Source organism: Hordeum vulgare, chromosome 6H (genome assembly GCF_904849725.1).
Source record: "Hordeum vulgare subsp. vulgare chromosome 6H, MorexV3_pseudomolecules_assembly, whole genome shotgun sequence".
NCBI lineage: Eukaryota > Viridiplantae > Streptophyta > Magnoliopsida > Poales > Poaceae > Hordeum > Hordeum vulgare.
This window is the reverse complement of record NC_058523.1, coordinates 15,619,787-15,633,658: the sequence shown is the minus strand read 5'-3', so window position 1 is coordinate 15,633,658 and position 13,872 is coordinate 15,619,787. Positions and strand designations below refer to the sequence as shown.

Genomic DNA, 13,872 nt, shown 5'->3' with positions numbered 1-13,872 from the left:
TAGTAAGAAGAAATAAAACTGTGTGTCACGCCATTGGACACTTTTTCCCCCACCCGCGCGTCGCTCCGCTTGGGCGACTCGGGAGGCGACATCCCTAGGCCGCCGCCGGGTGCCCCTTCCCCCATCCTCCTCGCCGCCGCCTAAGGCAGCTGTCGGGTTAGCCCGGGGCGCTGCCAAGGATGGCGGCGGCGGGGCCCTCGGTTGCCCTGCCCTGCCGTGAGGAGTCCTGGAACGGAGTGGCGGCTCCTCTGGTGAGGCTTCGTCGGATCTACGGCCTCTAGCGGTGTGGACGACGGATCCGGGGTCCCTGGTCACTTGGGTGGCGGGATCTTGGTGGAGGAGGTGGGCGGCTGGTTGCTGCTTCGGCGGCCGGCGACACAAGATCCGCGGCGTTCCCTTCCCCTGATTGGCGTGTGGGCCCCCCTGGCCGGGTGGTGCCTCTTGTGGTCGCCGGTACCTAGACAGGGGGGGTGGCTTGTGGGGTTGGGGCGGTCCTGGCGAAATCCATGGTCAGCATGGTTGGCCGTGCCGACGGCGACGCCTAGTGGCGTCGGTATGGACTGCCCCACTCCACTTCCCCTTCCTCTAGGCCTCCGGGGCGAAAGCCCTAACTCTGTTGGGCGGCGACGGCGCTCCCAGTGTCGTTCCATTCTTGAAGTCTAGAGGAAGGCGATGGTGGAGACCGGGGAGGCTGGGAGGCAGGCGTGCATGACGGGTACGAGCCAGAGGGCCAGATCCATGGCGACGGCGATGACGACGATGAAGGGGGAGGAGGGTGGCGGCGACGGGGAGCAGAGGAGAGCAGGTGTTGTGTCCTTCCTTCCGACAGGCGTGAACTGGGATTAAAATTAGTAATTTGATCTCACTCAGTTGGTAGGGTTTCACGTTCGGTGGGACGGAGCACGAAGCGTCTGGTCTCTGACTTTCTCCCTGCCCGAATTCTAGCCCAAAAGGCTGAATAAAACACGAAATGTACATATAAAGATTTTTATTTAAAATGTAGGCACAATAAATTAATATAATAACTAGAAAATGATTTACTTAATTAAAGATGTCACTGTTCATGCACTTCGGGCCGGGCTCGGGATTTTTTCTTCGGGCTTTGCTAAGCTTGGCCCGAACCCAACCCGACCCTGCAAATGATGAGGTTTAATCTTGATGTAAGGTATCGTGCCACGTCAATTTTTGTGAGCATTCGGGGCAAACCGAATCACAAGCAAACGTCTCATAATTCACCCCCCTTCACTCGCCGCTCACTTATTCGATACCTCACTTTTACGACGTTCTAAGATACCGCGGGGCGGAGGATCTCGTGCGGGTGTCTGCGTGGGCAGCATACTTAGAGACAACATCGAGGAGCTTGTGTGGGGTGGCTGCGCCGACGATGTTCTCAGTGAATACAACGGCAAGGAGAAGATCCCGGAATGCGGTGCTCTAAAGCGGCCGTGCTTGGGCGGCTCCAAGCGATGCACGAGGAGGACACGACAAAGAGTTTCACGTGCGCATATTGTAGGTATCGGTGCGGGGAGCGCATAACGACATCACTGGTGGAGAGGAGCGGATGGAAGAAGATTTGAGGAGATGCGGTCGATGATGGGAGTGCTGGGAGGAGAAGCTTCTATCGTCGAGGGGCGTTGGTGCGGCTCCGATGATGCATTAGGTTGCCTTTGGGAGGATGTGTATGGGAGAGGCGCTGGTGTGGTGAGCTTGCTATGGCGGCGTGAGAGGAGAGGTGTCCCTGCCATGTCTCTTGATGTAGTTATGTCTAAGGGTGGTGCTTGGTTTACATGGTGGTGACAACGGATTCGCATGGTCGTAGGTGTCGGTGGGCATAACAGCGAATCATCTGGATAGTCTGATCGGATTTGTCCCTCACATATGGTGTGGATAGTCTTTTTTATATTAGTCTTATTATAATATACTCCCTTCGTTCCTAAATATAAAACTTTCTAGGCATTCTACTAGAAGACTACATACGGATGTATATAAACATACTTTAGAGTATAGATTCATTCATTTTGTCTCATATGTAGTCACCTAATGAAATCTATTAAAAGACTTAAATATTTAGGAACGGAGAGAGTAGTTTACATTGTGGTTCTCATAAGGAGTTAGTTTTATTTAATCTGTTTCTCTCGTGGGCTGCACGGCCCATTTAGGCAGGCGATCTAGGAAGACCACACGCCAGCGTTGCTCGCTCACACGCCGCCGCCGGCGTCAAGCTCCGCGTTGCTCCCAATGGATTCGCTGCCGATCCCAGGCGAGCTCGTGGTGGATATCCTTCTCCGCGTCCCCGACGCAGCCGATCTCGTGCGCGCCTCTGCCGCCTGCGTCTCCTTCCGCCGCACCGTCGCCGACCGCTCCTTCCTCCGGCGCTACCGCAGGCTCCACGCCCCGCCCCTCCTCGGCTTCCTGTCTAACGGAGCCTTCCGCCCCGCCGAACCGCCACATTCCTCCGCATCGGCAGCCAACGCCGTTTCGCTCGCCGGCGACTTCTCCTTCTCCTTCCTCCCCGCCCCCGCCCGCGCCCGCGATTGGATCGTGCGGGACATCCGCGACGGCCGCGTCCTCCTCGACAGACCCCGCAGCCACGACCACACCGACTGGACCCGGAGAAACCCAACCATCTGGGAGACCGCGGTGTGCGACCCCTTGCACCGGCGGTACCTTGTGCTCCCCCCATTCCCTCAACACCTAGCAGCTACGGCTGTTGGGAAAAGTGAGGCCTTTTTGATTCCCTCCGACCGCGACGACGACGACGACGAGGAGGAGGAGGCTTCGTTCAGAGTGATGTTGATGGTGCAGGGAGAAGCCAAGCTATTCGGCTTTGTCTTCTCATCCAGCACGGGACAATGGCGAGCTGGTCCATCACAGCCATGGGGTGATCTGTTTTCTGACTTGCTAACGTCGACAGATATTATTCCGCTCTACTTTCGCAGATACGCCCATGGCTGCTTCTACTGGGTGACCATTCCAACCTTTTTTGGCAGAGATGAAATGAAACTGCTGGTGTTCGACACATCAAGGATGGAGTTCTCCATTGCTGAACCTCCACCTGAAGCCAAAAGCTGTAGAAGCTTGGATACTCATATAGCCATGGTGGAGACAGGGGAAGGCAGGCCTGGGATGTTTGTACTTGAATCAAGACCACCTTACATCAGCTTGCATTATACCATGATGATGCAAAACAGTGCTGGGAGTTCCATCCAGTGGCAGAAGGTGAAGACAATCACGCTCTCACCTGGTTTTTCCTACGCGTTAGCAGGTTCAGTGGGGAGGTACTTGCTCCTGCTTAGGAGGGAAGTCTCTCCGCTCAGTCCAAACTGTTTCACGTTGGACATCAAAACATTCCAGCTTGAGAGAATATGTGGTCGTAAGTATGGCCACGCATATAGTAACTTCCCACCATCATTGTTATCGTCACCGACCGTGTCAAGTGGTAAGCGTTCTTGTCTGTCCTAGTCAACCATAGTTATTGGGCAGCTTGTCTGATGCTAGCTTTTCATTATTGTGTTTGGTAATTCTTGTTATACGGCATGGTAGTTGTTACATAATTAATACTATGTGCTTGTGACAAAGTTAGTCGGGCTCAGGAACATCTAAACAATGGTTTATTTGTTTGTCTCTCTACTTGACATTTTAAGGAAATCAGACAAGCTGTTTATTTCTGATAGTGGTTATGACTCGAATAAAGAAAGACCCGAGGCATTGCTACAGTCAATGCATCTTCGTGTATGATATGGGCAAAAGTCAAGGCAGAAGCTAATATATTGTACTCTTTATAGAACGAAGGACTTGATCTTGTATCAGGGAATATACTCATGTATAGTTATATCAGTACCATACAGAAGCCAAATATGAGAAAAGTAAAAAAAGGAGCAATAACACATGAAGGAAATCCACAGGTCCTAACAAGGGTTGTAACCAAAAAATTGTGAATAACCATAATTATAGTTTTCCTTACTACCAGTGTGCTTTAATGGTAAATACTATTTACATGCTTATTTGGATAACAAGAGTGTTGTTAGGAAATGTGCCCCGATAATTCAAAACGGTGCCCAGGCTCATCGACACATGGTGAACAATAAATTTTTAAAAAGGTAAAAAATTGAAATCATCTGAAATTTACGAATCCAAGATGCTCATTTACACAAGGTGCTAGCAAAATCTCAGATTGTTTGGACATTTGAGGAGCTTGTGCCAAAAAAATAGACTCCGGATAGTGTTCTTTTCATTTTTTCTGGGACACCTGAAATTTGCTTTCTTTAGCATGAGCTCTTCAGATGCCCAAACACCTTGAAATCTTGGACGCACCTTGCCCACATGAGCATCTTGGATGCTTAAAAAATTCAGATTTTTTTGAATTGTTCATATGCAGGTGTAGATGATCCTGGGTGCAGAATAGCCGCCCTCAATGAACCCTTACTTTGTAGCCAAGTCAACCGACTCACTCTGAGCAAAACTCATGAAACGTACTCCCTCCGACCTAAATTAATCATGGCAGATTTAGTACAACTTTATACTAAAGTTGTGATAATTAATATGATGGATCGGGGGGAGTAGTAATCGCCTTCGCTACATGATGAACCTGCGAAGGGGTACCTAATTTCCTACCAATGCTATCACATTGAAATTCAGTATATTATACCTATGGGAGTATGGCTAGAATCCTAAAGGTTGATTCTCCAATCTCCATGTATTGCATGTGGTTTCTTTTAGTCCCTAGTACTTTGTGCTCCTTCCCGTGCTTTTTTCGTCAGCAATTTACCATGTGTTGCCCAATGGTATATGGCCTATGCGATTATTTTGCTAGCAAGCTCCTGATTGTATACAATCTCTGTAATGCATATTTTGGGCAGGTGCTCGGGAAGGTGAGGAGATGCTGGAACAGGGTGCGAGGACACTACTAGCTGAAGAGCTGATAGATGGCCCTCACGATGAGAGAACCGATAATGATGTTGGAGATCAGGCTAGTTTATCAAGGATTGCAGATGGTGATGATCGAGGTTGTGCTGCCAGTGGCAAGATATTTTTGTGGGGACTGCTAGTGGGAAGTCTTTTTTTTTTGCGGGGAATGTCAGTGGAAACTTGACCACAGGTTGGTCAGCAATAAGGTAGTTGTAACTTGTTGCCCTGTTTCTCTGTAAGATGGCAATCTAGCATTGACATGGAGCTTCTCTGCTGTGGCTTGATCTGAAAGTGATTGGTGCGTTTGTCAGATAAGGTAGCAAGAGCAGTAACAAACATTTAGTTTCTGTACAATCAGAGTTAGAATGATTTTGTGATCTTGCTGTATGGAACTACTCCGGAATACTTGTATTAGTGTTCCTCAATAACAAGTATTTAGATATGGAGGAAGTAGTCAGGTAAAACAAAATTAAGGGTGTAATGAATATACAGACACGGTCTACCCCTATTCCTTGATATGTACTGATCTACTCCGTGAGCTACAACAAAATTAAGGAGACGACGATAGCAAGGTATGTGATCTGCTGGTAGAGTATGATGTAGAGTGTCGACTAATGGTTGCCTTTGCTTGGTATTTATACTCTGACACTGGAGACATGATTTGTGCAAGATAAAAAAAAAAGCATCAGATGGCCGATAATACATCAAAGTCTAGGAGCATCCAGTGGTTGGGCCATGCTCCTATATATGCAAGTAGCTTATGGACCCATGGTTCCCCTGAGACTAGTAGCTTTAATGTGACTGAAGATAGACCATAGGCATGATCGGGAGGGTGATCATGCCAAACATTTACCAAACATTTACTGGCACTAGATTGTTACATATATGGTGATCTATGGGAATACGATGCATGGGGAATTGACGCAAAGGGAGCATATGCTCAGCCATTCGTGCCATTGGGATTACCACTCACATACCTAGTGTGTGTACGTTTGGCATCGGTAGGCAAGTTGGCAGGCGCAATATTACAATATCACGCTACTCGCTGCAAGAATCTTGTCACGCTGGTAGCCCACTCCAATTCGTAGTTTGAGGCCCATTCCATTGTACAGCTTCTGGCGCAACAAGAACAGTGAGCAGAAGATACGAAGGAGGTAGGCGACAGGGGTGTCTAAGATGACTTAGAATACTTTCCCTTTCTTCCTGGGTTCTTCCTCTCCTCCCAAATACTGTAATCTTGAATTCCATTGAATCCAAGCATAATTGATCCCCAAATCCTATTTGGTGCACTACCTTTAGTTTAGGATTCATTACAATTGTTATCTAGAGCCTTCTGATCCTCAGATCTTATCCTATACACTCCGGAAAGCCCAAAAAATAGCCAGAGGTTCTGTTTCGAGTTTGGTGGCAATGGTGGTGCGATTCAGGTTGGTTCTCTCGTAAAATCCTTGTGTTCTCTCGCTTAGTCGCGCGACGTGTGGAGGTTCCTTGCCCTCTCGTCAAGCTGTGCTGGTGGACGATTTCTTTGCCTGCGGATTTGACAACACGGGAAGGTTTCTGCTGTTTCCTTGCAGCAGAGGTAAAATCCATGTCTCGTGTGTTTTAATTGACGCAATTGGTGGCATGTGGATCAGTTGCAGAAGAACGGCATCTCCCAAGTACTTGCTGATCCCGGCGGCGGTAGATCAGAGAGTCTAGGACGGCGTGTGGATCTCCCACTCTCACGCGAAAACATGTTTTGGAGCACCTGCACCCGTGCCCTTCTATCCTGGCCATCCATTCCCCGCATCACGATTCGGGCAAATACGTTTCTCTCTTTTGGTTCTCTCCTATAGAACATGTCTTGAAGCTCAAATCTTTGTAGAACAGCAAAGCTTTCTAACTATAATCTATGATATAACTTTTAGATTTTCTGGTCCAACATAAATATACAACATAAGTTTTTATTTGATTAAAAATCTTGTTTTTAGTATTTATGTCGAACCAAAAAAACTTTTAGATTTATCCTAGATTCTACTCCCTCCGTTCCTAAATATAAGTCTTTTAAGAGGTTTCACTAAAAGAACTACATACGGATGTATATAGACATACTTTAAAGTATAGATTCATTCATTTTGCTTCTTATGTAGCCCTCTAGTGAAATGTCTAAAAAGACTTATATTAAGGAACGGAGGGAGTAGTAAATTGTTTTTATGGCCAATGTTACAAAGTTTTGTCGCATTGTAAATGTTTGAACTTCAAGACATGCTCTATATGAGAGAAAGAAAAAAGAAATTCCATGTAAAAAGTTAGTTGTGTCGCATAAATCTTAAAGCGGCATTGGAGAGACATGATAGAAGGGCCCGGATGCAGGTGCTCAAAAAAAATCTGCATTCCACTCTCACGGCGAGGATGACGGCGGTTGAGGGCCAACAGAGGGCTACTCAAGTTATAGTAGTTGATATGGATCTCCCACTGTTGAGCTTGTTCTCAATGGCCTGACGGATGCAGCCGAGACAACACTACATGCATGTTAGATATTTAGGGTTTCGGTCTACCCCTATTCCTCTGCGCTTATCCGTGGTGCCGCTCACAATTCACATATCTGAGGGTAGGGGGTAGGGACCTTCTTATAGTGTCTTTCCAAAGAGTCCACCTCTTATACAGATAAGATTCCTAGTCTTTTTAACTAGTTTTCCGGAATAGAGTCCAGATCAAATTGCCAACCACGATCATATTTATCTGTTAACGGATTCTACCCATTATGTCCCCGGAGCACACGTTTGTGAGCAACACGCCATAATAGAGAGTAAATTCCTCTAAATATGTAGATCAATATTAGGGATCTAATCTAATTATACGATCTAGCTCCTTCCAATCATCAATGTATCCGGGCCGTCTTTCCAATATAAATAGTATATTGTATTAAGTGATAATCGACCAACTTCCTTAAGCATATAACTTAAGTACGTTCCAACAAGTGATAACTCCATGACAATCATGTAAAACAATTCCATGCATAAATACATGTGTAATTCCATAATGAGGTATTCCGAATATTAGTATTCCTATATCAATGTTTGAATATAGTTGCAGGACACATAATTCCAACAACACATAACACTTCAGCTTGTCAGGAACTGATGGCGACAGGAGATGTCCTCCTCAAATCACAGGAATGTATGGTTCGAGTGGTTAATCATTTGGAATCTCGTGTGGAAGGATTGGGTGCTAGGTGGACGGCGTTGGTGTATTTTTCACCAGGACCACATTCCTACACTCCTAGTAATAATGCACAGGGTGAGTGGCGAGGAATGTCTGATGTAATTCCTATGGATCACTTTGTTTGTCAGGATGGAGGTTCAGGGTTGCGCTAGGAAAGCTCACCGAGAGAGGATTATCACCATGTAAATTTGTCTAAAACAATTTTCTTGAATTCAATGACACTAATCCTATCTGGAAAGAAAAAGAAGAGAAGTATTCTCACATGTTTAACAGTCATGTGGACTATATGATTGATTATGGCACTCTGCATTTTACTGGGACTGCAACATTACGGTTGCAAACTTATGAGGTGCAACATGGAGTTCTGAGTTGGGTGTCACTCTGTGTGGCAATTTGTCAGAAATTAGGCCAGGATCAGTACTTCACAAGTATGACAAAAACATTAGACATAAGACAATATGGTGATGTGAATAGCTATTACCAAGAATTGGAATTCTTGATGCATGAGCTCTTGACACACAACCGTACCTAGATGAGAATTTTTTTGTTGCTAAATTTCTGAAGGGCCTGCGTGAGAACATTCATGCTGCTATTGTTCTCCACCAGCCCATAACAGTTGATGCAGCCGTATCCTTTCCGCTGTTGCAAGAAGCTAAGTTGGCTGGTTCAAATCCAACACTTATGTGCCTAAGAAATGGCACAATCACGCAGATTTGGCAAGCTAGGACTGCACCCAGATGAACTGCAGACTCCTCCCACCTCAGTGGGAACGGCTGTTGAAGGCACTAATTTTGCAAAATGGGTTGACCTAAAGAATCAAAGAAGATTGAGAGGGGACTGTTTTAAGTATAAATTTGCATCAGGTCACAAATGTCCAACTCAAGTCTCTATCGCAATAATTGAAGAATTATGTACCGCATCACCTGATAATAATCTAATAAGTGTGGAACAATCTAACAATTCTTCTGAGGAAATTGATGCTGACCAGGAACAAGCTGTAAGTCTCTCATCTGGTAAAAAGACCGAATTTGTAGGACAACAATAAATCTTAATATTAGTCAATTATGGAAGTTCTGATAATTTTATAAGTTTTGCCTTAGTGGAACTATTACATAATGAAACCTCTGTTGTATCTAAGGTCCAAGTCATAAGTGCTAATGGCACCAAAATGGTCGGTGACAAGCAAATCACAACATCTAGTCTTGATATAAACTATGGTGGAGGCAGGAGAAGGCAGGTATGAGATGCTTGTTCGTGGACATGACACATCTGGTCGGATTTATACTATTTGGGAGCTGCTTTACGGTGATTGGCATAGTACTCCGAGTACCCAGTACTTACCCCTTGAAATTATATTAGCCGTCCAATCTGTTGGGGGATTTAAACTGATTAAGTTTAATACTCCCTCCATTTACTTTATACAAGGTCATTATGAAACATACATTTTTGCATCTATACAAGGTCACCCACAGAAATCAAGGCAAAATTAATGATATTTTCTTTGTACTCCCTCCGTCACGGTTTAGAAGGCGCGGATGAAAATTCTCTAGTACCTAGGTGGTTATTGATTGGCTGTAAAATGAGTTGAAAAATAGCATTCACACTACACATGCATATAGAAGAAGTACAACGGAGTACTAATTAGCTGCTAGGAGTAAATGCAATGCGCCTTAAACCTTGTCTATTCTGGAAATGCACGTAAATCTAACCGTGCCTTCTAAACCGTGACGGAGGTAGTACTAGCAACCTATTTAATACCTGCATGCATGCATGCATCCATAATGACAACCAGTTACCCCTGCACTCAATTTCTTTGCTTGCGTGTTACGTATTAATGATCCCAGTAAATGAAAATAAAAGTTGTCTTGCAAAGCACACATTAAATTTTACATTGGTACCTATTATATGAGTTTGTGCCCTTGTATACAAAAATGGAGGGAGTAGTTTTATTCTGAAAAAGGGCATAATGGTCCAGGAAAAATATCTTTTTTTCCAACCGATCACCACGACCAGATCCACGTCTACTCGATCCAGGTCAATGTTTTTGCCGGATCCAAGTCCTCGTCCTCCTTCTCGTGCCCGGCAAGATTCATCGTCTTCTTGTTCGCCAGCCCCCAACCACCCCCACCCCCAACCCCCACGCCCTCATAGCCTCACTGATTAAATTTAATAATTTTATTCCGAGAAGGGTATATGGACTAATTTACCCTTGACTTAAGTGAAGGGCCTGCACAAACTTCAGTACCGACCTTACCAAGTACTAACTATTTTATCACCGTTAGATCTGCCTCAACGAACGGATGAAAAAAAATGCCAACCACTGTAAAACTCGTATTTGAAGAAACAAAGGTGGGAGTTCCATCCAGTGGCACCAGGAGAAGATAATCTCACACTCACTGGGCTACGAGCACGGGCTAAGACATTCAATCGGGAAGTACCATGTTGAGCTTAATAAGTTTTTTTGCTATTGTAGTACCATGTATTTTGCTTTCTTCGTAAGCAATTTACCAAGTATTTCCTAATGGTATAACCTAAGGATTGTTTACTTGCAAGGTCATGAATATCTATGATTTGAGTATGCATATATTGGGAAGGTACTCAGGATTAGGAACAAGGTGAAGAGCCCATAGATAGCCCTCCTGATGAGAGAACTGATAAATCAGAAGAGTGTATCCAGAACTGCAGATGGTGTTGATGGATATTGTGCTGCGAGTGGACAGTTGACCATATATAGGTTGATCGGCGGGTAGTCGTAACTTGTGGGTCTGTTTGTCTATAATATGGTCATCTAGCATATACATGGAGTGTATCTAGTGTGGCTAGGTCTGACAATGATCGATGCATCTGTTAGATAAGCTAGCAAGAGCAGTAACGAACGATTAATTTTTGTACACTCAGTAGATTAATTTTGATGTCACGGTGATTTTGTGATCTTGTTGTATGGAATTAGTAAGGTTCAACAAAATTAAGGAGAGTTACTAATCTACTCCATGAGCTAGAACAAAACTAAGGAGATGGCAATGGCTAGGTATGGGATCTGCTGGTAGAGTATGATGTAGAGTATGGACTAATGGTTGCCTCTTGGTTGGATCATTGGGCTAATACAGATGAAATCTTGTGGTATTTATGATCTGCCTATGGGACAGTACAATCCAAGCCCAATGAATGGAATTATCCATCTGGCATTTATAGCTAGGAGATATGATGTTCATTAAGATAAAAAACATGTGAGACAACTGGTAATGCATTCAAGTCAAGTAAATTCTTAAAAACCACCACAACTGCATGGAAAAACAGTTTGCAAACAACAATGTTTTTCAATAAGTGTGTTGCCGAAAGCACTGACCCATCGAATGACCGTGTTTTGATAGTGAAACTAACACCCCGGCCCGCGGAGCATCCATTGATGGACGCTCGACCCTGCACACACGTCCAACAACACCATGAAGCATCGTTGGAACGAGGACGGGGTGGGGAGGACTTATTCCACACCGATGATGATACAATCTGTTTCACCACCAATGAATGGAGATCAAACATTAAAATTAATCATAACCCTACCACCAGAAAAAAGAGAAGGGGGAGGGTTGTCACAAAATTGCCAGTCGTGGGAAGGCTAGATAGGGAGCCGTCACCCTGCCGTCTAGGTTACGAGGCAAGTGGGGTGAAATGCCATGTCGGCTACTTTCACATGTCCAACTTGTTACTGGATAGTAGTCTGAAGTCGTATTATATTTATTTGTGAAATTAATCAAAAAATTTGCCTCTTTTAATTTGGGATCTAAATGCTAAAAATCATATCTCCTTGATTCTCAAATTTCTAATTCGGACAAATTTAGCCCCTAAATAGATGATGTGCTAGTTGGGGTACATGATAGTTCAATAATAAATTAACTTTTGAAAATGTAAGAAAAAACATTGAAAAAACAAAAATGAGTGAGATACTTATAGACCGTGAGCGTTGTGAACACAATAAAGCTTTGAAGATAACTTGTTAGAAAAATGTTACGAACAGGAAATGCAGAAAAAGAAGAGTGGACATCACGAGGGTTGGATAATTATTTGTGAGCTTTTCTTAAATCCCCAGTTTTGTTAGAATACTTACGAATTTATTTCTTCTAGATTTTCCATTTTCCCATTTCTCTCACATTCCCTTCTTTTGTACAAGAAAACATTCCCTTATTTTGTGCATCTTTTCTTTAATACTCATATGTCATTATCTTATTTATGAGATATATTTATAGTTTTGTTTTAATTAACAGAGTGTTTCTTCAGTGAGTCATCATTTAATATAAAGTATCCATCTTCTTGAAAAGGGGACTTATCTACAATTTCTTTTGAATGTTTGTTTTACTGAGTGGATTGCTACATTTGAGAACTACCGCGTTGCCAATCTAAGCCCTTCGAATGGGGTGAATGCTCAGATCAATCCAGTTTCTACGGTTAAGGGGTTAGGTTTGATTGGCTTTAGATATGGTCAAGAAAATAATCTTAGCAAATTTTCCAGGCCCAAAATTAAACGATCTGCTTAACTCACTGCAATTTCATGACAGGCCATTTCCCTTTTCTCGACAAGCAAAGGAGAACAGGCACGGTAGAAATGAATGGCCGCAGCATCTGGCATGTGATGTTTGGTGAAGGAATAATGTCCGGGGCATACACTATGCCCATTCACTGACCTGCTATAAATAACTATTTTGACCTGCATCACAGTCATGTGTAGTTGCTAGAGGGAGAATGGCCAAGTGCGGGAGGAGAGCAAAAATAATGAGGGCTAATAGTGTAATCTCATAAGGAATGAGATGCATTGGGAGTTTAATTTGGAGAGGAACAAGAATGCCCCATCGAGGGTTCTGTTTTATAGGTATAGTTAGCAAGTGCGCCGACTCCCCCTATTTGAGTTGCTGCGATTTTGTTTGGAAAGTCGGTGTGAAGTAATTCTCCACGTCTTTACGCAAATTCATGGAAGAGTTCTTGGGTGTCCTCTACAGCAAACCAATAGACAACAAATATTGCTTTGAGGCCCAAGCTCGATATTAAATACATAGGTTGTGTCATGGCACAATATTTTCCAGCAACCACTGCCGTAATGCAGAATTTTTCAGACATGCCACAGAACCAAAACTAGAGCCCATGTCCTAACAGGACATTGGTCTTGTCCTTTCATTACTCAATATTGAAGGACCACACAATATTTCTAAGATATGCCAGCATGTTATAAACATAGCCAAACAAGATCCTACAACCATCAAACCATGTATTAGGAAGAAACAGAATTTCACCCAGATTAATTATATACTTGAGATTTTAATGGAGTTTGAAAATCTTACATTGGCATTAACAGTTCGGCAACAGAGTTTAATGTTGATACCACAGAACCAAAAATAATGAGGGCTAATAGTGTAATCTCATAAGGAATGAGATGCATTGGGAGTTTACTTTGGAGAGGAACAAGAATACCCCATCGAGGGTTCTGTTCTATAGTTATAGTTAGCAAGTGCACTGACTCCCCCTATTTGAGTTGGTGTGATTTTGTTTGGAGAGTCGGTGTGAAGTAATAGACAACAAATCCATGGAAGAGTTCTTGGGTGTCCTCTACAGAAAACCAATAGACAACAAATATTGTCTTTTCATTACTAAATACTGAAGGACTAGACACCATTTCTAAGATATGCCAACATGTTATAAACATAGCCAAACAAGATCCTACAACCGTATGTTCCGATATTCTCCTTACCATCAAACCGTGTATTAGGAAGA

At 43.9% G+C, this 13,872-nt stretch overlaps 1 protein-coding gene across 1 annotated transcript; it reads left to right on the top strand.

Annotated features, from left to right (window-relative positions):
• The first annotated feature begins 2,177 nt into the window (after nucleotides 1-2,177).
• On the top strand, nucleotides 2,178-5,431 carry LOC123404019. The gene is made up of 2 exons (XM_045097927.1): nucleotides 2,178-3,439; nucleotides 4,860-5,431. Exons 1-2 carry the CDS (start codon nucleotides 2,239-2,241, stop codon nucleotides 5,090-5,092), a joined length of 1,434 nt encoding a protein of 477 aa, XP_044953862.1. The 5' UTR covers nucleotides 2,178-2,238; the 3' UTR covers nucleotides 5,093-5,431.
• Nucleotides 5,432-13,872: the final 8,441 nt, after the last annotated feature.

Coding starts and splice junctions, on each gene's coding strand:
- LOC123404019 (XM_045097927.1), top strand. CDS start 2,239: ATGGATTCGCTGCCGATCCCAGGCGAGCTCGTGGTGGATATCCTTCTC. Junction 3,440..4,859: donor GTCACCGACCGTGTCAAGTG/GTAAGCGTTCTT, acceptor TATTTTGGGCAG/GTGCTCGGGAAGGTGAGGAG.